This window comes from Meriones unguiculatus, chromosome 16 (assembly GCF_030254825.1).
Source record: "Meriones unguiculatus strain TT.TT164.6M chromosome 16, Bangor_MerUng_6.1, whole genome shotgun sequence".
Classification (NCBI taxonomy): domain Eukaryota; kingdom Metazoa; phylum Chordata; class Mammalia; order Rodentia; family Muridae; genus Meriones; species Meriones unguiculatus.
Genome location: NC_083363.1, coordinates 4543956 through 4570928, shown reverse-complemented (window position 1 = coordinate 4570928; position 26973 = coordinate 4543956). Strand labels below are relative to the sequence as shown.

The window sequence follows — 26973 nt, the reverse complement described above, 5'->3', positions numbered from 1 at the left end:
CACCTTCCGCTCTGGCTGCGTTAAAAGGCACACACACACCGGGCACACACCGGGCACACACCGAGGCACCTGTGCCCTCCCGGGAAAGGCTGGGCTCCACGTTCCGGTTTTAAAGGCGTCCCGGAGGTCAAAGCACTTGCCGGTGCAAGCAGGACAGAGGTGGCATCCTCAGGACCCACCCGAATGCCAGGCGGGCGGGCAGGGCGGCCGCCTGTCCTTTCAGCAGCCGCGGAGGGCAGAGATGGCATCCCCGCCACAGACAGCCTCAGCCAGCCCCACCTCAGCGAACCAAGGCGAACCTGCCGCGGAGCTCCGGCCTCCACGCGCACAGGCGGGCACACGCCCCACCCCCACCCCATGAAAGCATGCGTGCATACATGCGCGCACACCACACACACACAAAAAAAAAACAAAAAAAACTGGAAAAAGAAAAGCAGGTTTGAAGAACAGCAACAGAAGGAGGGGGGTCAGTCTCCCAAACACGAAAGTGGGGTGTTTGGGGAGATGTGCCCGTGCTGTGCCCTGGCCTAGGCCGAGGCCCTGACGAACAGCGCCTCTGCCCAGGCCCTGGGAGGGCAGGGACAGACGCGCTCTCAGAAGCCTCACGCTTCCCTCCCGTATGCATTTATTGGTTTCTCGTTCTCGTCACTCCCCGTTCTGAAAGTAGGACTGGCTGGGCCGGCAGGGAGACGGCCGGCAGCTGGACGGCCGGCAGCCCACGTCCTGCGGACACTGCAGGCTCACGATGACCTTGCAGGCCTGGATCTGCACCTCCTCCTCGGGGTGTATGACCAGGGACAGCAGCCGGTCCGCCAGCCTCGACTCGTCCCCGAAGAGGGCCTCGTGCAGGGACTGCTCGTGGTAATGCCACTTCACCGCGCGGTAGTGGGTGGAGTTCCGGCCCTCGCTCAGGCGCTCGGCGAACACCAGCACCTCGAACAGCAGGCTTCCCGGCTGGGTGGACTGGAACAGGCTCAGGAAGTTGGGATGTACCTGCGGGCGGGGGTGGTGGGGGTGGGGGTGAGAGAGCCGGCCAAGAGCTCTCACTGCTCTCGCAGAGGGACCAGGCTGGGATGGGCTGCATCTGCGCGGTGGTTTGCGGGGGAGATCTGGCGCCCTCTGCTGGCCCGCACAGGCACCGCGCACACGCGATGCGCAGACACACAGTCTACCTGGTGAACCCAGTCTTCTCTAAAACCTCCATCCGCCGGCCTCCCGTCAGCCCCCCTCCCCCTGTCCTCACCTGACAGTTGAGGATGTCGTAGAGAAGGTCGTTCTTCTGTGCCAGGTAACTCAGTAAGCGGACGGCTTGTACCTGAAGAAGGAAGAGCAGGAGAGGGCCGGTGGGTCTGGGCCTCAGCGGGGCGGCTTGAACCTCCGCCCTTCCCCCTCGCGGCTGCTCCAGGACTGGTGGGGGCGGAGCCGCGGCCCCGCGGGGCAGGCACCTGTGCCAGGATATAGTCCGCTTGCATGATCTCCATCAGGGCGGGCATCACGCGCCGCAGCTGTGGGTGGACGTAGTCCGGGAGCGGGAGGTTGTTGAGGAGTCGAAGGCCGGCTATGTGCAGCTCCGTGTCCCAGATGGTGGAGAGCAGCTCCAGCACCTTGATGGAGTGTTCCTGGGGGGCAGACGGGCCTGCTCTCATTTGGTGACCTCATGTGGCCCTTCAGGGACCCCACCCAGGACCCAGGAGACAATCCTGCTCCCTTGAGCTGGAAGCACCCGGTGCCTCGGCTAGCCACCCCCACCCCTCATGCCTCGGCTTCACCCCCTCGGGAAGGTCATCCAGCTAATCCCCCTTCCTCCCTACCCCAAACCTGCTTCCTTGATCCTCGCCAGTGGGGTCACATTCCCTCCAAGCCCCAATGTGCAGCATTTTCCAATTTTTTTTTTGTCCCTTTCCTCCCTTCTTCTCTCTTTCCCTCTCCCTCCCTCCCTCCCTTCCTTCCCCTCCTTTCCTTTCCCATCTCTCAGGCAATCTTTTTGGTTGTATCTTCAGACCTAACAAAAAAGGGGCTAGTGGGATAAAGTGCTTGCAGGCCCAAGCCTGTCGCCTGTCGACCTGAGTTCAAGCCCTGGGAGCACACAACAGTGGAAAGAGAGAACCAGTTCTGCAAAGTTGTCTACACACACACACACACACACACATTCTTAATCCAGTAAAAGTGCTGGAGAGACGGCCCAGCAGGTGAAGGTACTGTCAAGACTGACACGCTGAATTTGATCCCCAGGTCCCATGTCCCATGTGGTAGGAGGAGGAAATGACCTCTGCAGGGTGCCCTCTGACCTCCACGAGTGTGCCATGGCATGTACGTGCACACATACCCACACACAGTAAGTAAAAAAAACATTTAGCATTTGTAAAAGAAACAAACAAACAAACAAACAAACAAAAACTTCCTGCACAGAACCAAATTACCTTCCTTCCGCCCGTGCGCATTTCCATCCTCGTCTTTCAGGCCTTCATCGTCTCTCACCCAAGTTTCTGCCTCAGCATCCTGCCCATTCCACGACCCCTGCAGCTTCCTTCAGAACACCCATTGGCTCTACTCCTGTCCCCTGACCTTCAGCCCTCACGTCCTGTCTTCCACTTTGGTGGTGCGGGGCTCACCTGCCTCAGGAGGCTTGCACAGGCCGTTCCCTCTGCTGAGAATGCCTTTCCACCTGCCAGAGCTCACCTGCCTGCATCCTCCAAGACTGCTTAAATGTCACCTCCACATGCCCGGCACAAAAGTTTCCTTCCCCTCCATCTTTCTTTCCTTTCTCCACGAGACTGTCACATGTAACGTGCTTTTCCTTTTTTCCTTTTTTAAACTTATGTGTGTAGGAGTTGAAGCACGTGTGTCTGAGTACCGTGTGCCTCGTACCCAGGGGCCAGAAGTCCTTGGATCCTCGGGCTGGAGTTACAGATGTGAGCTAGGAATTGAACCCGAGTCCTCCGGGAGAGCAGCCATTGCTCTTAGACACTGAGCCCTCTCTCCGGCACTGCGTCTTTTATTTTTAAGTAATTATGAACAATTAATAAATTAAAAATAAACTGTAAACTTAAGATTTAAAAATAATGGAGAAAAATAGCAAGGTGGTGCATGCCTTGAATCCAGCACTCAGGAGGCAGAGACAAGCAGATCTCTGAGTGTGAGGCTGGCCCGGTCTACAGGGCTAGTTCTAGGACAGCCAGGGCTACACAGAGAAACCCTATCTTGAAAAACTGAAAGAAAGAAAGGAAAAGAAGGAAGGAAGGAAAGAAAGAAATCACATATGTTTGCAACATTGTATAAGTTTAGAATAAAATGTTAGATAAGTAAACTGTTTTGTTTATATAGTTATAAGTTCACGGGAAGCTGCAGAGAAAACCCAGTAGGAAGTCCCCTTGTCACCCCCTCGACAGACGCACCTCACCCAAGCCTAGCACAGTAGAGCCTAGAGAGGGCGGCTTGCAGTGTGAGAGTCCAGGCCCGAGTCTTATCACAGAGCTTTTCCGTGGCCGCCGTCATCAGTGGTTCCGTCATCACATCAGAACGGGGCCAGTGATGACTCTTGTGGGACCCTTTATAGTCCCTGCCACCTGCTTTCCTGACCCTGGCGGGTGCTGATCTGTCTTCCAACTGGACACTTTTTTGAGAATGTCGTATAAGGGAGATTACTAGAGATTACTCTTTGTGTCACCTACTGAGGTTGGCAGCTTCTCGTCCACTGTAATCCCACTGAGATCTACCCCACGTCATATGTGTCACTCCTCTTGGTTGCTGAGGAGGATTCCTTTGAATGGATTTAAGCATCTGCCCATTAAAAAGCCTTTTGGTAACTTTAGTTTGAGCCAATTTGAAATAAGGCCACTGTGAGTAACTGTGCGCAGTTTCTATGTAGCTATAAGTTTACATTTCTCTGGGAGAAAAGCCCAGGAGTGCAACTACCAGTTGAAATGTATATTTAATGTATGTTTTAAGCTTTGTTTTGTTTTGTTTTTCAAGACAGGGTTTCTCTGTGTAGCCCTGGCTGCATTAGAACTTGCTCTGTAGACCAGGCTAGCCTCAAACTCATAAAGATCCGCCTGCCTCTGCCTCCCAAGTGCTGGAATTAAAGGCGTGTGCCACCACTGCCCAGCCATAATGCTTTAAGAAACCATTGAGCTAATTACCAGAATGGCTCCAATTTTATATTAGCTGAAGGTGACCTTAACTCCCTGACCTCTTTGCTGTCCCTACCTCCTGAGCGCTAGGCTCACAGGCACCTAGTTTATGCAGTGCTTGGGATGGAGCCGGGCTTCACACAGGCCAGGCAAGCACTCTACCAAACCCCAGGTCCTATTTCCTCCTTTAAAGAGCACACGTTTGATGTGGTATAGAGGGAACAAAAAATCACAGCCTTCAGAACACTGCGACCCCAACGTGGACTTCCTCTCCCCTCTCCCTGTCTCTGTCTTCCTCTCTATTGCTATGGAGCCTCACTCCCTAGCCCTGGCTCTCCTGGAAGACGGGGCTGCAAGGAGGTTGGGCACAGTGTACCCTTTGCATGTGGAGGTGCAAGAAACACCAGGGCAGAGGCAAATGTCTAGCAATGGTACTCACAAAACAGTACATATCGCCCACTATCAAAAGACACAAACAACGCGGCCAAGGAAAGATGAATCTTAGACTTTTCAATGTTTGGGGAGTGAAAGCAAAGTACGGAAGAATAAAAGCCACATATGTATGGTTTGAAGCCAAAATGCTTCCCCCCTCCCCAGCTCATGTTTTGGATCGTTGTTCCCAGATGGTGACACTATTTTGGGAGGCTGTAGAATAGTTGAGAGGTGGGGCTTAGCTGGTAGAAATGGGTTGTGAGAGGCGGGCCTTTGAAGGTTAGAATCGTCCCTTCTGGTTCCTGCGTCTTTCTCTGCTTCCCGGCCTGCTGGGAAATGTACCCTCTAGACCATAGGCTCCTTCTGCCTTGGGCCAAGCTGCTGTCATGCCTCCCCACTGTGATGAACTGAAACTGTGAGCCAAAATAACTATTTCCTCCTGTAGGGGGTTTCTGTCAAGCCTGTGGTAGTAATGCCCCACAGTTAACTAGCATGGGAATTGGTACCAGGAGTGGGGTTGTTGCTAAAGGCCTGGCAGTGTGGTTCTTAGGCCTTCAGAAGTTGTCTGAAGGAGGAATTTGGAAAACCTTGGAGATACAGACCAGAAACTCCCTAGAGCCCTGGAAGTGGAGTCTGATCGGTCATTCTTGGGGTCGTTTTAGGATAGAGACCGCTGGTAGCCACCAAGCAGCACAGACTGTGTCCATGAGGCTTCAGGTGAGGAGCAAGAACCCAGCTAGGAATTAGGCCACAGCTCGTCCATGTTTGTTAAAGTGTCCGTCTAGGTTCCTCCTGTGTCCTAAAGTAGTGAGTGAGGTTGAATCTTAAAGGCAGTGGGTGTGATTTGGTGGAACAATTTTTAAGACAGTCTTTGGTGCAGCTCCTGTGGCATTGTGGCATGGTTACTGTTAACCACCTTTAGCCAGACTCAGTGAAAACTGGGAGCAAAGAGCAGAGCCAGAGGACCTGAACACATGCCGTCTGTGCGCATAGAAGGAGTGCATTTAAAGTTACAGGGCACGTGGCTGTAACTGTTAAAGAGATTAACACCATGATAGAACAGGCAAACCCTTTGCATGAGCCGAGAGAAAAAGGTGACTTCTGAACATCTGACACACACACACTACAGATCCACTGGCAAGACTTGCTCTGCTCTCAAAGGGCCACCCAGAAAAGTGTCCAGCAGCCTTGGCAACTCAAAGGCCGCTGTAGCTGTGGTGCAGTTGACTCTTGTGGCAGCAAAGCTTGGCATTGTAAACTGTGGGCTGGTGTTGCAGGAATGCGTGAATGAATACGGAGCCGTGAACGCTTCCACGGAGACTCCAGTGAAAAGCCCAAGAAACCAGACGACTCTTACAGAGTTGTGTTCCCTTCCGGAGCCCCCAAGAGGGTCAATCATAAGGCTGCAAGGGTGAAAACTAAGTGGCAATGGAACTCCAAGAGAAGAGATGGCAAGAATGTGGGATGTCTACCTAGGAAAGCTGTGGTGTAAAGATAGCAGAGCTGGCCCGAGAGAGAGGCAGGTTGCAAGTGCAAGACCTTAGGGGCGGGATTCCACAAGCAAGCCCTTGACACTCCATGCCGCCATGGCTTCAACCACCAAATGTGGAGCTACAGGATTTAATGTCTGCCCTGCTAGGCTTTCACCAGGCTTGGTCCCTACACCTTTCTTTCTCCAGCACTGTTCCCGCCACCCCTCTCCTCCCTTTCAGAACGGGGTGCTCACTCTAAAGGCATTCATTTCGCATGAGGAGGTGACTGTGAATCTTTGGAGCCAGGGTAGTAATTTTATAGTTAGAATATGAAGTGTAGTGGGTGGAGAGGTGCCTCAGAGGTTAAGAGCTCTTGCTGTTCTGGGAGGAGACTCAAGTTTAGTTCCCAGCATCTATGTGAGGTTGCTTTACAGCTCCAAAGGAATGTGTCTCCCTCTGCAGGCCCCCAAGGTCCCTGCACTTATGTGCACATACACACAGATACACACACATACACATAATCTTTAAAACTAAAGTTCTCCACAGTGGGATCCAGCACCCTTCGGGGTGGGACCTAGCCAGCTAAAGTGGTTCACTATGAGTGGGATCTAAAGGCTCTATCTGTCCCATGGTCCTGATTCTCTCTATGCTTCACGGTCATCTGTGCTGAGTACAGCCAGGCCACAAATTCACCACCAGAAGCTGAGGTACTCTGCCATGCTACTCTCATCACAGTGGAATGAAGCCGCCTGAAGAAGCCGGCGTAACCTTCTCCCCTAAGCTGTCAGATGTCATCGGAGATGCCACATCCCTGTGCACACAGAACTTCAAACACAACAACCCTCAGTTTACCCATCTGGCCGCCTTGCCTCGCAAAATGCGCAAATGCAGGGGTATCTGCTCCTCCAGCATCAAATGTGAGGCCTCAACCCTTCTGGAGGGGAGGGTGGGGTGGGGGAGGTGCCATAATGGCCATGCCGTTGCTCAGCTTGGGGCTGGCCACATTTAGGAACTTTTTTTCCTGCTGTATGAGGGAGGTGCTGCACCCATGCACACACGTGGAGGTCAGAGGACACCTTGTGGGGGGTCGTCCTCTCCTTCCACCATGTGGGGCCCTGAAAATTGAAATCGGGTTGTTGGGCTCAAAACCCAACCACTGAGCCATCTTGTCCCTGGATTTTTTTCTACCTCATACATATAGAACATATATGTTTTAAGTTAGGTGGTGATGGCCCACACCTTTAATCCCAGCACTTGTGAGGAAGAGGCAGGCAGACCTCTGAGTTCAAGGCCAGCCTGGTCTACATAGTGAGTTCCAGGACATCTAGGGCTACACAGAGAAACCCTGTCTTGAAAACCCCAAAAAAAGAGCCAGGCTGGGTGGTACACACCTGTAATGACAGCACTTGGGGAGGCAGAGGCAGGCGGATCTCTGTGAGTTCAAGGCCGGCCTGGTCTACCAAGTGAGCCCAGGACAGCCAGGGCTACACAGAGAAACCCTGTCTCAAAAAACAAAACACAAACTAAAAAACAAAAACAAAGAAACCCACAAAACATGAATATGTAAATAACCAATAGTGTGCATGTGTGTGGGCGTATGATTTAAATTCTGAGCTTTGTACTGCTTAAAAGTCTGATAGTGTGTGTATGACTTGGGAGTCAGTTCTCTCCACCCACTGTGGTTTCTGGAAATCAAACTCAGATCAGCACTTTTAGTCTCCTGGCCCTCAGCTATTTTTAGCTGGTGAGAAAGAGGCATTTTGCTAGAAGGCAATTTGGGGTCAAAGACCTTATATTTTACAATTTACTTTTTTTTTTTTTTTCTGAGACAAGGCTGGCTTCAGGCCACAGTCCCCAGGATGGCCTTCAACTCTCCTGCCTCTACCTCCAAAATGCTGCGGGTACAGGTGTGTGCCGCAACCCTGGGGCTCTTGCCTGAGAGGCCGGACTCCACCAACTGAGCCAGCTGCTCTTTTAACACTGAATGCTTTCTGTCACCACACCCTCACGGCTGTGAGCCCTTAGGTCACTGGAAAAGGATGACTAGGGGACAGAAATCTCCAGCCCCCCTCCAAGCTCCACAGACAGGAGGGAGCAGAGCTGGTGGTCACCGGAATGACCCCCCCCTACACGGGGGCTTGTCAGTGAAACCCTGAGCAGTGAGGGTTTGGCCTGCACGGGGGACAAACCCCCATCTTTCCTCTGGCCCTTGGTCTATTTCTCCTCTCTTTTGTCTGTCTGGTTCGGAACTGTGACCCCTGTGTCATTTCGGGGCCCCCTCAAGGTGCGGTCACCCCAGTTTCATAACCCGCCTGTCACAAGTCAAAGGACAGCTGGTGTTGAAATGACAGGTCTTGTGAGTTACACCGTTACCTCCAGCTGTGGCATATGTGCTGGTGCCTGAGGCTCTGAGGGGCTTATCCGGGCGTGGGGAGACCACTGCAGCCTGTGGGGAAGCTGACCGCCGACTCCTCACTCAGGTCTGGGTCACACTCAGGTTGAAACAGACTTCCCTGACAGCACCACTCAACCGAGCAGAGGAAAGGGCCCAGCCCAGCTCTGCGGACCCTGGGAGCACCCCGCCGATCGGCCGGGGCAGGGCTTACCTGGATTTTGAGCCTGAATTTCCTGATGCCAGAGAAAGCTTTCAGTGCATTCAGAGCTTGGATCTTGACACTGTTGTCCGCGTCGTCCAGCATGTCACCCACCAAGCAGATGTCTTCCGTAGTGCAAGCGGAGGCCTAGAGTGTGTGAGGAGAGGTGGGAGACAGGAGGAGCGGGTGTCCGGGGCCCCTGGTCCCCACCGCCCAGTCTCTGACACACACACACACACACACAAGCCGCCACCAGTCAGAGGGACGGTGGCTGGGGCTGAGCTGCTGCCTGGGGCTGCAGAGGAGGGGAGCAAGCCCGGAAGGGAGGGGCCCCACCTCGCCCCTCCTCACCTCAGTCTCCAGCAAGTACACACAGCGGGTGATGCTGTGCAGGATCATGCTCTTGACGTACTCATCATGTTTGCACTCTAGAGAATTGAGAAGTCTTCGGATCTCGCCAGAGTCCCGCCCGTGGCGCTCTCGCTCGATGGCCAGGCCTAGACAGCGACCCCACCCCCGCCCCCCAGCCCGCGGGTTAGGAGACCTCGACTCACAGCCTGAGGACAGCAAGGGGCTGGGGAGTGGGGCTGGGCAAGTACAGCCTTCCCGGCAGACAGCAGTAACAGGTAGCGCTTTGTTCTCAGCGGATGCCCTGGCAGTTGGCAACCAACAGCCTCAAAGAGGTGACCCTTTTCCTGATGGCATGCAGGCAGTGCCCAAAAGTGTTCACAGGCAAAACAGCCAAACGCAAAAAAAAAACCCAAACATTTAAACTATCCCACCAACTAGTTGGACTCTTTTTTTTTTTTTAATTTTTTAATTTTTTTTATTTATTTAACTTTATTTTATGTGCATTAGTGTGAAGGTGTCAGATCCCTTGGGATTACAGACAGCTGTGAGCTGCCATATGGGTGCTGGGAATTGAACCCAGGTCCTTGAGAAAAGCAGGCAAGGCTCTTAACCCCTGAGCCATCTCTCCAGTCCCCCTAGCTGGAATCTTAAGAGCAAAAGGTCTGTCAACTTTTCTTCCCCTCAGTGTCTCCAGTGGGTAAGAGTGGGATAAATAAAGCTTTTGATTTCCATTTTCAATATACAGAACAGAAAGAGACAAAGCGGGTGACCCCTGGGGCCTGTTCCGTGAAATCTGCTCCCCAGGAACACCCAGACTTTTACAGCAGGGTCTCGCCTCAGCTGCCGGGCGGGGGAGGGAAACTGAAGCAGACCGGAGAAGAGAAATGAAGAGAGGGAGGCGCTTGAAGGAGACGCCTTTGGGGCCTCCCCCGGAGGAGGCCTGGGGAGCGGGGGCCCCCTGGGGCAGCCCCCTCTCCCCAGGGCCTGGGCACTCACGGGCGATGCAGATGGGCGAATTGGAGCAGAGGGGCGGTGTACATTTTATGCCCGCCCTGACGGCCTTGTACAGCAGGTAGAGGGCCCCGGCGCCTGTGACTAGGCCCACAATGCTCTTGCGGAAGTCCAGTTGCTGCAGGCACCGGGGAAAGGTCTTTCCCATGTCTTCAGTGCTGTCTTGTGTTTAGGTGGGAGCTAGGCCCGGGGCTCCTGGGGAGAACATTCCAGAACCAGAACCCTGGCAGGGCCGAGAACCAGGGCGCTAGAATTGGAACTAGGCAACAAAGGGAACTTGGGGATGCTGGGGTCAAGGATGGCCCTTGGGGAAACAGGCCCAGAGTGCTCCGAAGCAGAGAAGATTCGGCTTTGGGAGGCTGCCAAGAGGAAGCCGGAGGCTGGGGGTATAAGGTAGGGAGGGCTGGAGTGGGGCTCAGAAGCAGCACCTGCCCTACACGGGCAAGCCCGTGGTCCCATCACGGCAAAGCTTTCTATCGGCATCACTTCTTTATTTATTAGCAGGGTCTCACCATGTAACCCGGACTGGCCTGGGACTCGGAAATCTGCCTGCCTCTGCCTCCCCCTTGCTGGAGTTAAAGGGGGGTGCCACCACTCCCGGCTCTTTAAATGAGGTGTGAATTAGGTGTGTCACGCACGTGCGCATGGGTCCCCACGGAGCTAGAGCTGTAGGTACCGACAATCGCCAGCTGCCGGGCGTGAGATCCAGCGAGCAGACCTGAGGCCTCCGGAAGAGCAGCAAGTGCTCTTTACCACTGAGCCCTCTCTCCGCCTCTTATTTAGTCTCTGAGGTAAGCTACCACTTAGGCCGGCTTCCGTCTTACTGTCTTAAGAACAACCTCGGTTGGCCCTCCTGCCTCTACCTCCAGGGCGCACTCCAGGTGTGAAAGGGAAAGGCTTTTCCTAGCTGAAGCGTTATGGCTGTGCTCAGCTGCACTGCGGCAGGGGAATGTTTCCCCTGCTAGTGTAACGGTTCTGCTCCGGGAGAGGGTGCCTTCCCGGCTACAGTGTAACAGTTCTGCTGTGCCAGGCCAGGTTTCCCTCAGGGAAAGCGGGCCACCCTGCTTCAGGAGGGGCTACACTGTGAACTGTGAGGTGCCCTTGGCAATAGGGAACCAAGGGATACCACAAAGCCTCACCTTACAGCAAACCTCACTTGTACCATCTGTCTGGGCGGGGGAAACTCAGGACGTGTCATCTCTGGGGCTGAGCAGCAGCAGGGGACTGAGCAAAAGGCGGGGCTGATATAGGATTTCTTGGGGGGCAGGGGGCAGTCAGAGCTTTCCAGGGTGAGGACCGGTGGGTTTCTGTGGTGCGCTCAGGGATTGGCAGGGTTTTTGTGGCAAGCTTGGGGGTTGGTAGGATTCTGTTTCTTGTCCCTGGCCTTGGCCTTGGGGTCAAGTGTGGTCCAGGTAGTCCTTCCTTGGCCCTGGTCTGGGGGTCACGTTTGAGTCAAGGTGTTACTTTCCTTTGCCCTTTTATCCTCCATCACCCTGTAGTCCTACAATGGGGGGGCTGGAAAGCGGGCGATGTTGTCATCAGCCTGCTCCCTGCTGAGTTGGGGTGTGGAGGTCCTTGGGGAAGTTTGATTTTCGCCATCAGGGCGCAGTTGAGTGCAGCAGGCCTCGCCTTCACAGCGAGGGGCTGGTACTCCTGTAACAGTGACGGATTAAAAGTCTGGTCAGAAACCTTTTCAGTCTGTTGCTGAAGTTATCTAGGCAAGAAGGTGGCGAGGCGGGGTTCGATTAGCAGGGTTAAGAGGAGGAGGAGGAGAGGGGATGGGAAGGGCATCTGTTCCCTCCTGTTCTGTCAGTGACCCACCGGCGAGGGGCAGCGGGCCGTTTCTGCCATCTTTGGAGACCTGTCTGGAGTTGTGGATCCTGCCCTGCACTCTGCCCGGCTGGTCAACACAGAAGCAGCATTTCCCCCCACCCCCAAGGAATTGACGAAGAATGCCTCTCTCTGCGGTCAGTGAATCGAATCCTTGCCAATTTTTTAATGTCGCTGAGGCCAGTGAGTCTGCTTGGCCTAGGAGGGGAAGGATGGTCCGAGCCACCCACCCACTGGCGATCCGGAGAAACCGAGAGGAAAACCGATGATAAACACCTAGGGATGTCTAGCCAGCCCTGCCAGTCCAGTGGTGGGTGAGGCCGGAGGCTAGGCCCAGGACTCCTAGGAAGGCTCTGACCTGGATTGCTCATTTATCGCGCTGTGCCACTGTAAGCCTGGTGTCGGGAATTGGCAAGGGTTCCTCAGCAGATACCACCCTTGGTTTGGGAAAAGGAACACCAGGACACAGGTCCCAGACCACCCAGTGCTGGGCAGGGCTAATCTTGCGTGCCGTGAGTAATGGAGGTACTGTGAACGTTTGGACAGCGGGGCTGGGTAGGAGCGCTAAGGGTTAGGAATTGTGACAGTCTGCGGGCTGCCGTGGGTCCACCGAGGGTCTTCCTGGGGAGTTAAGGCCCTGTGTGATGCCAAAGGAGAGACGGGGGAGGGGGGAGATTGAGGGTGGTGGAGGGATTTGGCTTAGAGCAATGAACAAGTTGCAAAGTGAAAGGATCTAGTAAGAGGATGGGCGAGGCCAGGAACGGTGGTGAGGAGTTTGACCCGGGAAGGACTCACAACCAACATTCTCCAAAGCGGCCAGGCATTCAGCAGCTGCTACGCAGTGGTCTGAATCAAGAGAAGGGGAGGCGGGATCAGTATCATCTAAAGCAGGGTGATATTAGGGGCGTAAGGACCTCTGTGGAGCGTTGGGCCAATCCCTCTACCCTGTCTTTTCACCTGGAGGTTGAGAGAAGTTGTGTGTGATGGGGAGCTGTGATGAATGCTGTGGTTCGGTTTACCAGGGACCCCTGGCTCCCATCTACGGGCCCTTAGTTAGAATATGAAAGAGCAAATTCTTCGGAACAGTTTTGGTTGGGCAGTGACGGAAGTGGCCGTCACTGAGGAACCGAGCTTGCGGGTTCTGGCCGTCTGACCGAGGCCAACCTGTCGGTGATGGCAGAGCAGGGCTTTAAGAAGATCTGAGTCCTTGGCAGAAGAGAGGAAGGGTCGCAGGCCCGGCTGGAGGGAATTTCTGTAAGCTCCAAGTGGGGGCTGAGAGACAGAGGAGGCCAGGGGAAGCTGGGAGATTTCAGGACAGAGCGGAGGGACAGGACGGGCAAGGGGCCAAGAAGGGCCTAAGGACCCTGTGTGGCTTAGCAGGCAGCGCCTGGGGGCGGGGGAGGGAGGAGGTAGGGAGGGTTCCAGGAGAGGGGGAGGAGCACGTCTTTTAATGACTGGAGAGTTTCTCACGCGGGAGGCTCCGGAGAACTGAGCAGGCCCCAGGAGCCAGAGAAAGGCTCCTCACTGAGTGGGCAAGGAGGAAGGAATGTTGGGAGCAGGTGGAGGGAAGAAGCTGCCGACGAGACGGGGCAGGCTCTGGTTGACGCGCTGGGCAGCGGAGGCCTCCGGCAGAAACAGATGGGCTGGAGAGACAGTCAGTGACCTGAGTCAGTGTGAAATGCTGGGATGTGGGCCTGGCTGGAAGGCACGCACAGCATTGTCTGCTAGTGCTACCAGAAAGAGAGAGAACCCCGGGTCATGTTGGAGGCCCTGTATGTTAGGGGGCGTTACACGTGGTGAAAAGGGACGCCTGTAGAGGGTGGCCCAAACCCTTTGTGTTTTGTATGTAAGTTCAGTGGCGGCCAGAGCTCCCAGGCCAGGGGCTTGCCCTCTGGTAGGAAAGGCCACTGTTTAAAAAGCATGCATCAGAGCAAGGGAAGATCCTAGCTGGTGACCCAGGACCCCAAGGGCATGACCCTCCTTTTCTAGAATGTGGTGAAAGAAGGGGGTGAATTAAGTCTGGAAGGTGTCAGGCCGGGGTCTGGAGGAGGGCCTAAGGAAGTGTACAAGATGGATCCTAATGGGTACAGGAAGGGGTCTGTGTGAGGGGCCAAGGGCTGCTTCATACAGGGGCCAGGCAAGAAGGGAGCAAGAAGGAATCCAGGAAGGTAAGAAGCTAGCCAGCCCTAGGACAGGCAGAATGTTTTCCTTGGTGGTGGGCACTGCGAGCGACCGAATTAAGTGTCTTCTATCTAGGATAACGGCCCTGTGAGTTGGAATGATGGCTAATCCCAGATCAGCAGCCTGAGAAGGGCCAGACCTCGGAGGGCCAGAGCCTATGACCCCAGCTGGACAGAAGGTTTAATGCGGTAGAGGTGTCGGCCTGGCCAATCTTCAGGGGTGGACTAAGAAGGAGAGGATCACCTCTGCGTTGTAAAGGCTTGGATCTGGGAAGAGACAAAGAGAGTGGGTAAGAGGCCAGAGCCTGGCCAAATAAACGTGGGGTGTCCTGAACCCCTGGGTTAGGATGGTCCCATCGATTTACAGAGAAGCATGTGCGTTGTGAGCGTCTGCTTAGTCTGAGTAAAGATGGAGACGTTTTCTGTCTGTGGGTCAAGGGGGGCGGTGTCTGGGGGGGACGGTGGAGAGGAGAATGGAGGGGTTGGGTACCACGGGGCGAAGGGGAGCTGCTGCTGAACTGACAAGTGAGGGATCCTGAACCAAGCAGTAGGTTCCACTGGGGTTTCTGTGAGGATGGAGGGGTTGGAGGGGAGGACGTCCACCTGCCTCTGCCTCCCAGTACTGAATACTCAAGCCAATTTTGATCGAAGACACAAAGAAATTTGGGCAACTCCGAAGTGACGAGGACAGGAGGGTCTTGACAGCCCAACCGGGCGGAAGGAGCTGCAGGGTTTGCAGCTCCCAGGATGGTGGGACGGGGCCGGGTGAACAGGGCCAGGCGCAACTTTAAAGACCACGTCTGGGGGCGCCTCTGCCGCCAAGGGCACCACAGGGGTGCCAGATCCTTACCGGTCCCTTCCTCCCACTCAGGGAAGCGTTTGCAGCGACCAGAGGCTGGCGACGGGGCGCTGAGCGGTGGCGAGCGCGCGCGGCTCCTCGCGCCACCAGGGGGCGCTCCGGCTCCGGGAGCGCCTAGCGGGGCGCGGACGGGCGGTGGCGAGCGCGCGGCACCACCAGGGGGCGCTCCGGCTCCGGGAGCGCCTACCCGGGCCCGGACGGCGCGCACACGCCTACCCGGGCCTGCTCGCGGGGGCCGGCGGGGGCTCCCACGCAGGGGCTGGCCGGCTTTCCGGCCGGCTCAGAGGCTGGTGGGGTCCGTTGCTCGGGCTCGGGGTGGAGTCTGGGCGCGGGTGCGCTTTTCCCTCCGCCCCTTCACCCTGCCGCGAGAGCGTGCGCATCTGTGGACGCGTGGGTGCGCGGCCCGGAGCCGCCTCCGCGTCTCATCACCTACTGTGATGGCAGGTGTGGGTGCTGGGAACTGAACTCGGGACCCCTGCGCGGGCAGCGTGCACGCCTAACGGCCGGGCCGCCCTCGGGGCCCCTCCCCATCATACTTACCCGAGGCAGGAGCTCTCACAGAAGCTGGGGCTCACCAGCTTGGCTCCTGCAGGTCCCTAGCAAGCCCAGGCGGTCCTGTGTCCCCAGGTCTCCAGCGCTCAGACCTGGCTTTTGTGCCTGGCTTTTGTCTGTCTGTCTTCTGAGACAGGGTTTCTCTGTGGAGCCCTGGCTGTCCTGGAACTCACTCTGTGGACGAGGCTGGCCTCGAACTCAGAGAGATCCGCCTGCCTCTGCCCCTCAGGACCCAAGGTGCGCGCCACCGCACACATACATGCAATTAGCACACACACATTGTTCAAACGAGGGGTTCCACTAAGAAATCTTCACACGCGTGTGCCATGTACCTTGATCACAGTCACGTATTTCTCCAGCGCCTTTTTCTCTGAGCCGGGATGGAGTTTATAGGCGGGTGGCTGGGGCCACTACCCCTATGTTCCCCTAGAGGAGGGCAGAGGCCCACTTCCAGGCTCGGGCCTTGGGGTGTCTTTCCTGAGGGGAGCTGAGGGGAAGCCCGCCAGCAGCTTCCATACCTGTTTGTTGACCTCTGCCGTATTGCCATTTTTTTAAAAGATTTATTTGCTTATGTATACAGTCTTCTGTCTGCATGTACACCTGCACACCAGAAGAGGGCGCCAGATCTCACTACAGATGGTTGTGAGGCGCCATGTGGTTGCTGGGAACTGAACTCGGGACCTCTGGAAGAGGAGCCAGTGCTCTTAACCTCTGAGCCATCTCTCCAGTGGACACTCCTGCGCCCACTGTCTTCCCGTCCTCTCTCCTGTCGCTAGCCACCAGGGCCAGTCCTGGAGACCTGCCTGGCCTGAGTCGGGGAGCCACAGGGACTCCACGAAACAAGGAACGCAAGGAAGGCAGCAGAGGCCCTTGGAGACTCCACTGCTGTGGAATGGCCAGTCACTTCCCACCAGCTCGGGACGGGAACACAGCCACCCACTTTGGCTGACCTGAGGCTGCGTGTGTGTGTGTGTGTGTGTGTGTGTGTGTCCCTCCTCCCCCCCCCCCGTCTCATCCAGCCTTCCTTCGCTTTCTGACCCCAACCAAGCTGGTTCCGAAAAGTTCACATCTGTCGCCCAGTGTGTGTGTGCATGTGTGTGGGGTGCCTGTGTGTGGGGGCCAGCAAGTGTCAGAGCACAAGTGTGCACGCACGGGGAGGCTCAAGGTTGAGGTCTACGATCATTCTTTGTCCTAGTTTTCTGCCTGTGATCCCAGTGCTCGGGAGGCGAGGCAGACGGATCGCTGCGAGTTCCAGGCCAGCCTGGTCTACAGAGTGAGTCCAGGACAGCCAAGGCTACACAGAGAAACCCTGTCTTGAAAAACAAATAAGAAAATAAAACAAAACCTTCAAACAGCTCGGGGAGGAGACGGTCTGTGTGTGGCTTATACTTTCAGGCCAGAGTCCATCATTTAGGGAAATCAAGGCAGAAACTGAAAGCAGAAACCACGGGATTTTTTTTTTTAAACTAGCTCATGGTCAGCTAACCTTTTTATACAGCCGCACCCCACCTGCCTAGGAATGGCGCCTCCTACGTCAGTTAGCAATCAAGAAAACGCTCCACAGGCGTGGCCACTGGCCGATCTGACGGAGGCAATTCTCTTCCTCCCGGGCGTGTCAGCTGAACTCTTTCACCTCACTAAGGTAGGGTCTCTCAATAAACCCAGAGCACGAGAAGAAAGGCTAGATTAGCCGGCGAGCTTACTCTGGTGATGCCGTGTCTGCCCTCAGAGGCTGGATTCGAAAGGGGAGCATGTTTACCTGGCATTTACCCGGCTTCCGGAGAGTTGTACTTCAGTGTGCTTTAACCACGGAGCCACAGCCCACACCTGCTCTTTCAAGACTAAAGACCCTCGGGCCGTGGTGGCACACGCCTTTAATCTCGGCGCTGGGGAGGCAGAGGCAGGCAGATCTCTGAGTTCGAGGCCAGCCTGGTCTACAGAGCAAGCTCTAGGACAGCCAGGGCTACACAGAGAAACCTTGTCTAGGAGGGAAAAAAAAACAAAACTCGATAGACTAGTCTCTGGCCTGACACTTCCGGAGCTCACTGCTTCTGGTTCTGCCTCCGGACGGGAGTGGATGGTCATCCTCAGGGTGACATCTTCATCAGCTCTTTTTTTGGGGGGTGGGGTGGAGGGGAGGATCGGGGAGGGGCAACCAGGCTTTCTCTGTTCTTTTTTCCCCTTGTGGTGCTCTGAGTCAAACCTGGGCCTTGGGCTGAGGCACCAGGCCTTATCAGCTGCCTTGTTGGCTTTGGGTGGGGGCAGCTGTGTTGTGCCTGCATTGTGTCCAAGCGACACAATGAGTCCCTCAGCCTCCGGAGTAATGAGGATGACAGGTCAGGCCATCCAGCCAGGCAGGAAGGGCTTCCTTTATTCTGACGGAGACTTAGGACGAGGCCTCTGCTCCCCCGTGCCTGGGTGATCTCCCTGGCAACTTGGTTTTGTTTTTTTTTCAAGATTATTTTATGTACACAGTGCTCTATCTGCATGTACACCGGCAGGCCAGAAGAGGGCACCAGATCTCATTATAGATGCATGGGGTTGCTGGAATTGAACTCAGGACCCTTGGAAGAGCAGCTCTGAGCCATCTCTCCAGTTCCCTTTTTTGTTTTTCAAATTTTGATCGCATGGTACGTGAGTACCTGGTCCCGGTGGAGGTCAGCAGAAGGCATCGGAACCCCTGGGACTGGAGTTACAGTTGAGAGTAGTGCAATGTGGGTGACTGGATTCGAACCTGGGTCCTCTGTAGGAGACCGGTGTTCTTAACTGCTGAGCCAGCTTTCGAGGCAGGCTAGCCTAGGCTGGCCTCGAACTCGGGTCATGTAGCTGAGGGTGCCCTGCATTTCCAGCCTTCCCTGCGCCATCTGGACGCTAGCATCACAGGGTGCGTCCTGTCAACTTTATCGGGAGCTGCAAACTGAACTCGGGGCTGGACCACAGGCGGGCGAGGGCACCTTGCAGCCTGCCCCAGCCCCCAGCGCGGGGTAGCTCTTCAGCTTCCGGGGTTGGTGTTCTCCAGGTGGTCAGTGCAGGTCGGTCTAGCTGACGCCAGCACGGACGCTGGTCACGGGTCACGCTGCCATGACTCAGGGCCAGTTCGGCCACTTGGTTCTATGCTATTTGTGTGTTTCGCATCCACTACCGGTGGAAAGGGACCCGGACCCCCAGCGTGGAGACCGAACCTGCGCTTTACGTGGCCTAACGCACCTTGACCGGTCACTCGGGGGCTCCACGTGGTTGGAGCGCAGGCGTGGCTCCCTCCCAGGCCTCCTCAGGGCCTCCCCGAGCGATAAGGCACGGGCACACGCCCTGGGCCCACGTTCCCGAGCTGCTGCCCCCAAGGCCACTTCCTCATTCTCTCCACCCAAGCGTGGGCCGTGGGTGTTTCAGTGCCCTTAGGGCCCCAGGATCCGCGGGGGCCTGGTATACAGCAGGCGCCGGTGCGCTGCCGTAACCCTGACACTCTAAGGAGGCGGAGGTAGGAGGATCGGAAGGTCAAGGTCATCCTTCCTTCCAGAGCAGTCCAGGGCTAACCAGGACTGCAAAAAGCTGGCCGGAGCCCCAGGCACCTGTGAGCCGGCCCCGCCCTTTCCTGATTGCATCAGGTGAGGGACAGTCCCTGTCGCCCCCCACCCCAGCCCCTTTTTTAAAAACTTTGGGTTTTGTTTTGTTTTGTTTTTTGAGACAGTTTATGCACTCCAGGAGCTGAGCCCTCAACTCAAGCGATCTTCCTGCCTCTGCCGGGTTTAAAGCCACCACACCCGGCTCCCCCACGTTTTAAGTTATCTTGGGGGACACAGGCGTCCCCAGGCGCAGGTATGGCGGCCAGAGCTCAAGTTATGGGAACGGGTGGGTCTCGCCTTGCCCCACGTGCGACCTGGGGCTCGAACTCGGGCAGCCAAGCTTGGCCACCTTCACTTCCGAGAGGCCTCTCTCCGGAGCCCCGTCCACTGGGAGCCGGGAGGCGGGGTCGAGCCTCGCCCCACCCAGTGGGAAGCCCTCTGCGGTGCCACCGATCCGGGTTCTAATCCCGGGAGCGGGAGGGTTGTCGGATTCCACCCTCGGCGCAGGCCCCGGCGGGGCAGCCGGCAGGAGTGGCCGGGGAAGGTGCGAGCCCCGGCGGTGCGCGGGGGACCGTGCTCCCCATCAGTGCTCCGCGGAGAGGGCCGGGGCGCCCGCGCCTCCCAGCCGAGCCCACACCGCCCGCGCTGGCCGCAGCCGGGGGCTGGAGCCGAGGGGACGGCGCGGGGAGGGACCCGCGGCCGCCGCGTGCAGCGCGGGAGCGGGCGGCGCCCCGGAGGAGGAGCGCGGGGCGGAGCGCGGCGCCCGGCCTCCCCCGCGCCCCCGCCCCCCTCATCCGGCGGCTGCACAGGATGTTCTTTCGCTCGGGTCCCCCCCCCCCGCCCCCGCTCTCACTTTCTCCCCGCTCCCCTCCTCCACACCCGCCGCGCCCTACGCCGGCACCTTGCTTAACCCTTTCCCGCCCGCGCCCCGGGCGCGCAGAGAGCCTGGGGGGCCCCGGCACGAGCGGGGCCGCGCCCGGACGGGCTGCCCGGACGGCGTCGAGGACGGAGGGCACGGCGGGCCTCCAGACACCCAAGCTGACGTCTCCAGACCCCGCTAGATCGCCAGGGGAGGTTCCCCGGGACCCAGACCCGCACTCCGGCGATCTTGAGCGGAACTGCCGAGAGCAAAGGCTGCGCGCGCTCTCTCTCGGGAAGGCGCAGACCGGCGCGCGCGCACTTCTCTCCCTCCGAGGGGCGGAGGAGGATCCTACAACTTGAACCTTATCATCTCCCCCCTTGCCCCCCAGGTTGCGCTAAGGCGCGGCTCAAGCCGTTGGAGAGGATGGAGAGAGGCCACGCCCCCAAACGTCACTGTTTCCAAGGCAATAGGAGGTGGGGCTGGAAACAAGCGGACTCCGGGGACTGCACGCAGACTGGGGCTCCAGGACAGGGTGCGGCTGGTCTGGGGGCTCGGCGGGGTGGGGCCTTTCTGTTTTTGGCTTTTTTTTTTTTTTTTTTTTGACTCGCTTTGGTGTCGGAGAAAATGAGAGACACCTTGTGTTCGATTTCTGATTCGACAGCGGTTTCTGGTGGGCACCGTTCTTGGGCACTGTTTTTGCTCTCTCCCAGCCCACGGGTTCACAGGTCGTCACAAACCCGAGCCGAGGGGCCTTGCACCCAGGATATGATCCTGGAATAGACGTAATGTTCTCCATTACACTTGTGTGTGTTCGGGGGGAGACTCGGGTGCTTACGGAGACCGGAGGGCAGGCAGCTTGTAGCCGTCAGTTCTTGCTGTCAGGCGGTGGCGGCGGCGGCGCCTTTATCCACTGAGCCGTCTATGTAATTATTCACTGTCAGATACCCCAGAACAGGCGCTAATCGGGGAAGCCTTAGTTCTCTAATTCATGGAAGGCCCCAGCCATTCACGGAAAGAGGACAAACTGTTCCGTGCTGCTCACCAGCTCGGTCCCAGCGTTTCAGGTCTTTGTGACCTTTGCCCCTCGTATTCTTAGCCCCTTTTACAGCTTTAGGACCGGAGTCTGAGCGGCTCAGAGAGGACCCTGAGCCCAAATGCCAAGTGCTAGAACCAGGACGGGACCCAAGCCTGTGGGTCTGGGTGTCCATCTCCGGTTTCCCTCTTAGACTAAGTAAGTGATAGAGAAAGGACACGCGTCTTTGCCACGAAGGAGTTTACAGCCTCTGGGGAAATGGGGTGAACACACACACAGGACATAATTAAGCAATAGAACCTAGGAAAGGTTGGAGGCCGCTCAAAGGGATCAAAATAGGGCTGAGATTTGCCAGAGCCTTGCTGTGGAAGGTGCATTTCCAGGTAGGTCAGGAGGCGGCTGTGAAGACAGGATCGTTGTGTGTGAGAAACTGTTAGTGCAGAGCATGCCAAAGCAGAGACTCCGCACTAGCCTGACTTTTTTCTGTGTAATAGCTCTGGCTGTCCTGTTTGCAGACCAGGGTGGCCCCAAACTCAGGACGATCCACCTGCCTCTGCCTCCTGGGTGCTGTGCTGGGATTAAAGGTGTCCACCAACACACACTCTTTTTTTTTTTTTTTTTTTTTTTTTTAAAGCAGGCTCTCTAGCCCAGGCTAATCTCAAACTCTCTACTTAGCCAAGGATAACCTTCCCCATCTGATCCCCTGAACTGCTGGGGTTACTGGTGTGTGCCTCCTGCTGCTGGGGATGGAGGAAGCCAGGGCCTTTACATGTTTGGCGAGCACTGTACCAACTTAGTGACACCCACAGCCCCTCCGTGCCTCTGTGGCTCTGTCTCCCAGGAGCAGGGACCACAGCAACGGTGGCACTCACTTTGCTCCTCGGCCCTGTGTTTGCTGGGTTTGCCCTTTAGCACAAACTCCCTGAAGGAAACTTGGATGTCACCTTCTCCTTCCTCCAATCTCTGAAGGGTCTGAGGTCAATGAAAAATGGGCAGCAAGATGGTTCAGTGGGCAACGGTGCTTGCTGCTGAGCCTGATGACCTGGGGACCCACAAGGCAAAGAGAGAATTGACCCCCACAAGCTGCTCCATGACTGCCACCTTTGGCCATGGCGTCCACTCACTAAACACATACATAAATGTTTTATAAATAGGGCCTAGCTGGGGGAGCTGGCGCATGCCTGTAATCCCAGCACTCGGGGAGGCAGAGGCAAGCGGATCTCTGTGAGTTCAAGGCCAGCCTGGTCTACAAAGTGAGTCTGGGACAGCCAGGGCTACACAGAGAAACCCTATCTCAACAAACAAAAAACAAAAACAAAGGGCCTGGGTGGTCACCAGGAAGGCACTAGGCTCGTGGGAATGGAGAGACCAAACCAGCAAAGAGAGTAAGAAGGAGGAGAGGGATCAAATGGATGTTTTGGTCACTTAGGAGTGCCTGATGTCCTCCTAGAGTATGGCAGATCTGTGCTCAGTGGGCTGGAAAGGACAGGAATGAACCCAGGCCTCAGCCCTGGGAACACACACAGCCCAGTGTATCCAGTGTGCCTGGCGGACAGTGGTAACATATACCGGACAGTGGTAACATATACCGTAAATGGTGTTTGGGAAAGATGATTCCAGGAGGGTGTGTAAGAGCCAGGGAAACCCCGGGTTAGAGTCATGACCATCTGGGCCAAAGGAGGAATTTGTAGAGCCGGAGAGAAAGGACTGGAAAAAGTAATGAACAAATAGTAACTCCTCCCCCCCCCCCCAAAGATTTTATGGAGGGTTTCTCTGTATAGCTCTGGCTGTCCTAGACTCACTTTGTAGGCCAGGCTGGCCTGGAACCCACAGAGATCCACCTTCCTCTGCCTCCCAACAGAAACATTTTAAAACAAAAGTAGCAAAGCGAGATGGCCCCGCATTAGAGACACTTGCCGCCAAGCTTGATCCTGGACCCACGGGGGGAAAGAGAACAGACTTTGAAAGTTGTTCTTTGTCACATGTACCCTCTGGCATGTACACATGTACACACACACACACACAACTTACAAATACAGTAATTTAAATGTTGTTGTTTTGAATTTTTTGAGGCAGGGTTTCTCTGTGTAGCCCTGTCTGAGAACTCTCCCTCTGTAGACCAGGCTGGCCTCGAACTCAGAGATCCACCTGCCTCTGCCTCTTGAGTGCTGGTATCAAAGGCGGGCGCCACTATGCAGAGCTCAGTAATTTAATGTTTTTCTCATCCAGAAACTTTTGTGGTGGTTGTTTTGTTTTTTGAGACAGGATCTCTCTGTAACAGCTCTAGCTGCCCTGGGTGTGCTCTGTAGACCAGGCTGGCCTCAAACCCACAGAGATCCGCCTGCCTCTGCCTCCCAGTGCAGAAACTTAACAGGCTTATTTATAATTGTTATAAAAGTTGAACTGTTGAAATACGTTCACTGAGACTTTGTCTTTCGTTAATGTTTTACATCTTGTATTTATATTAAAAAAAAAAATCCACACACAAAAGCCAGGCAGTGGAACATGCCTGTAAATTTCAGCACTTGGAGAGGCAGAGGCAGGCAGATCTTTCTGAGTCCAGGGCAAATAGAGTCCAGGACAGCCAAGGCTAAACATAAACTCTGTCTCGAAAAAACAAAGTCACACACAAAAGAAAATGGAGACAATGCCAAAACCTGATTCTGTCCCCTGTTTTCCCACTCATGATCATATACTTAGGTACCTTCTGACCCTGTGGGGAAAATATCTAACATTCAGAACTACTGATGACAGGAAGAAGGGGGGGGGAAATCTTTTGGGAATGAGATGTTTCCCCTCATAGTGGGCTCGTAAGCGTGTTCTTCCGGTATGTGGCATGTTACCTGGATATCTTTTGGCATAATTGTTTGGCATGGGTAACACACAGGTTGGCACCTTCCAAAAGGTCAACCAGCCGAAGGTCAACCAGCTAGGCCGCCCTTGCCGCCTGCACAGCGCCTATGGCTGCACTCTGGGAGTGCAGATCTGTTTTGAGGTCGTGAGCAGTTTCTCACACCAGACGCTGGAAGGGGAGCTTGAGAGTGGGAAGTTCAGTGGACTTCTGAGAGCGCCTGATTCAAGGATGCCACAGTGCCAGGCCTGGAACCATGAGGGGTTTTCACCCCTCCAGAAGAGGGCGCACTCTTAGGAGCACTTTACCACCCAGGACAGGGGCAGGCTGCAGGATTTGCCTGAGGCCTGCCCTCTAAGAGCCCTGGTATGGGAACCTCATTCCTCATCCCCCCACCCCTCGGCTGACGCTCAGGAGCAAGAGGCAGCACAGGCTGCAAACACCCAGTAATTTAATTTTTCAAGTTAAAACTAACAGCTGGGAACAGTGGTGGCGTACTCCTGTAATCCCAGAACTCAGGGAAGGCAGAGGCAGGAGGATCTCTGTGAGTTCCAAGCCAGCCTGGTCTACAAAGCGAGTCCAGGACAGCTGAAGCTACACAGAGAAACCCTGTCTGGAAAAAACAAAAACCTATAAATAAATGCAGTTAGAATGAACTAACGGGTAGAGATTTCGCTCAGTGGTAAACTGCCTGCCTAGTACTGCAAGACCATGGTTAATCCACAGCCCCCTAAAAGCTAGCCTGCCACTGTAGGGAGTTTGGGGGGCTGGGCCTCGGCGGGCAGGGGGGATGTACTTGGGGTGGGAACATGGTCACTTAACTCGGACACTTGCAGGTCCCGGGAAGGCAAGTGTCTGCTCGAGAAGCAGAGCTGGAGATGGGAAAGTCAGCTCACTGCCTTCTGAGTGTGTTTCACCAACGCCCGCAAACACGGGCATCAGCGGCAGACCTGCAGGTTGTCAGCTTATGTGTGAGATGTGGATTGTGTTGAAGGGAGGGCCCCGGCCTGGGCCCCGGTTGGCACCCATCTCCTCACCTTCGACAGAGTTTGTGGATGGTGCAGTCAGATGGCTGGGGGACACTGGGCCCAGGTGGGGCACCTCAGCAGCCTGGGGTGCCTCCCCTAAACGTCAGCCTGGAAGGCCCTGGAACCCAGGCCTGTGCTGCCTGCCAGAACCCTTCCAACCTTTCCGGGAATCCAGAAGAGGACAGAGCCCCTCCCTGCCTGCGCTGGCACTCTCCAGGCACAGGGTGTCCCTCGGGGTACCTTGAAGACACCCCAGGAGGCCGAGCGCACTAATCGGCCCCTCCTCCCCAGGAACCACGCTGCTCTGGCCTGCGGCCATGCTCTTAATGGCCCCATCAGACCACACGAGTCAGCAAGCTCGAAGGAGGAATTTTGTGGCTGGGTGGCCGGCTTCGTGGGCCTTTGCTGTGGCTTCAGGTGGGAGGGTGGGGACTACAGAAAAGGCAGCGTCTCAGGCTTCAGAGGACCACGCCACCTGCTTCTCCCTCCCTCCCCAGAGGAAATCTTCGGGGCCCCAGTGGTTTTGAAAGAAGGAAGGGGGGAGACAGGAAGAGACACTGAACAGGCTGGGTCAGCCGAGGACAGGGCAGAACTCCGTCTCAATTCTTCTAGGATGCTCTTCCTTGGTCCCCATATCCCCCCCTCCCCGCCCCCAAGCCCAGAGCAAATTGCGTTACCTGTAACTAACAGTCACAAGGCACTCGGAGACCTCCAGAGGTGACCCAGCGTGGGCGGGGCTCGGAGGGGCCAGCCGGGCTGTGGCCTGCCTCTCCTCGGTCCTCCGCACACGGGGATGCCGTGAGGAGGTGGCTCCGGTTCCGGGTGGGCTGAGCCTGCCGCGCTCCGGCCTGGGGGTGGGGGTGGGGGTCCGGAGATGGCTTCTTGGGGGCACCAGGGGGCCTTGGAGCCCACCACGTGGAGGCCTCAGGGCGCCGCGCCCTCCCTCCCCGCGCGGAGCCGGCTGCTGACCGCAGGCTACAGGAGCGGTTGATCTGGGGAGCGGGTGAGCACACCCACTTACCCAGCTGCTGAGTCAGGCTGTTCTCGCTCGCGCCCGCCCGCCCGCTCTCGCCCGGGACATTGTGTTCCAGCCCCGGCGCGCTGGCAGCGGGCCCAGGCGCTCACACCAGCCTCCTCGCCCTGTTTGTGCTCGCGGCTTGCGCTGTGGCGCAGCCTCCCGTGGCCGCGGGGGACTCTCAGGACGCACCCCTGGAGGGTGGGCCCCAGCAGCCCCGAGCACGCACACACGCGCGCACACACACACGCACACACACGCGTGCGCGCGCCCCTCTCCTGACTCCCCGGCCGGCTGCGCCCCCTGCCCCCGGGTTGGTGGAGGGGGAGCGCAGCTCGCGGCCGGGGCAGGTGTTGAGAGCCCCTCCCCGCCCCTCCACGCAGACGCTCAGCTTCGGCGACTGCGGGAGGATAGTTGGAAACACGCCAGACCCAGACTTGGGAGACCTGGAATGCGGTCACGTGACAGCCGGAGCCCGCTTCGAGGGGACCAATTCAGGCGATCCCCAAGAGGAGCCTCCATCTTTCTCATCCCCCCGCCCCCGCCCCCCACCCCCAGATCCGTCACAGACTTGGGCAGCCTGGAGACTCCAGGGATTCCCGGAGCCCGCAACCAAGCCCGGCCTTTTTGGAAAGCTTGGGAAGCCCCTGGCAGGATGCTGAGAGGAGGGAGTGGTGGAGCGAGGGCAGGGTGGCGCAAGAGGACCCCAAAGGCTCTGCCTAGTGTCCAGCCCCGAACACTGGTGTGTGACTGAGAGCCGTCATCTCTCTCAGCCGGTCCCGCAAAGACAAGGGCTGGCTCCTCTCCAAAGAGAGGACTGTGTGCCGAGCGTGAGCGTCTACGCGTGGACGGCTCTGGGGTGGTCCCGCTAAGGATGTCATGAAAAGTGAGACATACTTCTTTTTTTTTAATATTTTATTTTTAATGTGTGTATATGTGTGTGTGTGTGAGAGAGAGAGAGAGAGGAATACACACACACACAGCGGAGTCCAGAAGAGGGTATCCGATCCCCAGGAGCTGGGGTTACAGGTAGTGCAGCCAGGTGATGCGGGCACTGGGAACCAGACTCAGCTCCCCTGCAAGAGCAGCAATCGTGTTGGGTCCTCTCTGCAGCCCACAGAGGCACCTTTCTAAGGTCCCAGCCCTTCCACGTTTCTGTGCAGTGTCAGTCAGGGTGCCTGCCCTCTGTCTTCCCCATCCCTCCTGCCCC

The 26973-nt window shown here is 56.5% G+C and overlaps 2 protein-coding genes across 3 annotated transcripts; both read right to left on the bottom strand.

The window, feature by feature from the left end:
• Window positions 1–602: 602 nt before the first annotated feature.
• On the bottom strand, window positions 603–25413 carry Armc12 (armadillo repeat containing 12). 2 transcript variants are annotated; one of them, XM_060369171.1, is made up of 8 exons: window positions 12778–25413; window positions 12616–12666; window positions 9976–11643; window positions 8980–9125; window positions 8641–8775; window positions 1446–1619; window positions 1244–1315; window positions 603–993 (listed from the first exon to the last, which is right to left on the bottom strand). In XM_060369171.1, the coding sequence occupies exons 3-8, from the start codon at window positions 10136–10138 to the stop codon at window positions 646–648; spliced, it is 1038 nt and encodes a 345-aa protein (XP_060225154.1). In that variant the 5' UTR covers window positions 10139–11643; window positions 12616–12666; window positions 12778–25413; the 3' UTR covers window positions 603–645. The 2 variants fall into 2 exon arrangements, with proteins under 2 accessions (XP_060225154.1, XP_021485869.1); XM_021630194.2 differs by lacking the exons at window positions 12616–12666; window positions 12778–25413 and having other exon boundaries at window positions 9895–11643.
• LOC132648410 (uncharacterized) lies at window positions 14117–26294 on the bottom strand. The gene is made up of 4 exons (XM_060369985.1): window positions 26225–26294; window positions 25770–26163; window positions 25426–25596; window positions 14117–14267 (listed from the first exon to the last, which is right to left on the bottom strand). Exons 1-4 carry the CDS (start codon window positions 26292–26294, stop codon window positions 14117–14119), a joined length of 786 nt encoding a protein of 261 aa, XP_060225968.1.
• Window positions 26295–26973: the final 679 nt, after the last annotated feature.

Excerpts from the sequence above, each read along its gene's own strand:
- Armc12 (XM_021630194.2), bottom strand. The coding sequence starts at position 10,138 with ATGGGAAAGACCTTTCCCCGGTGCCTGCAGCAACTGGACTTCCGCAAG. Across the intron at positions 1,620-8,640 it reads AATTCAGGCTCAAAATCCAG|GAACACTCCATCAAGGTGCT; the intron begins GTAAGCCCTGCC and ends TCTGCCCCCCAG. Across the intron at positions 1,316-1,445 it reads CGGACTATATCCTGGCACAG|GTACAAGCCGTCCGCTTACT; the intron begins GTGCCTGCCCCG and ends TTCCTTCTTCAG.
- LOC132648410 (XM_060369985.1), bottom strand. The coding sequence starts at position 26,294 with ATGAGAAAGATGGAGGCTCCTCTTGGGGATCGCCTGAATTGGTCCCCT. Across the intron at positions 26,164-26,224 it reads AAGCGGGCTCCGGCTGTCAC|TCGCCGAAGCTGAGCGTCTG; the intron begins GTGACCGCATTC and ends ATCCTCCCGCAG. Across the intron at positions 25,597-25,769 it reads CAGCCTGACTCAGCAGCTGG|GCCGGAGCGCGGCAGGCTCA; the intron begins GTAAGTGGGTGT and ends CCCCACCCCCAG.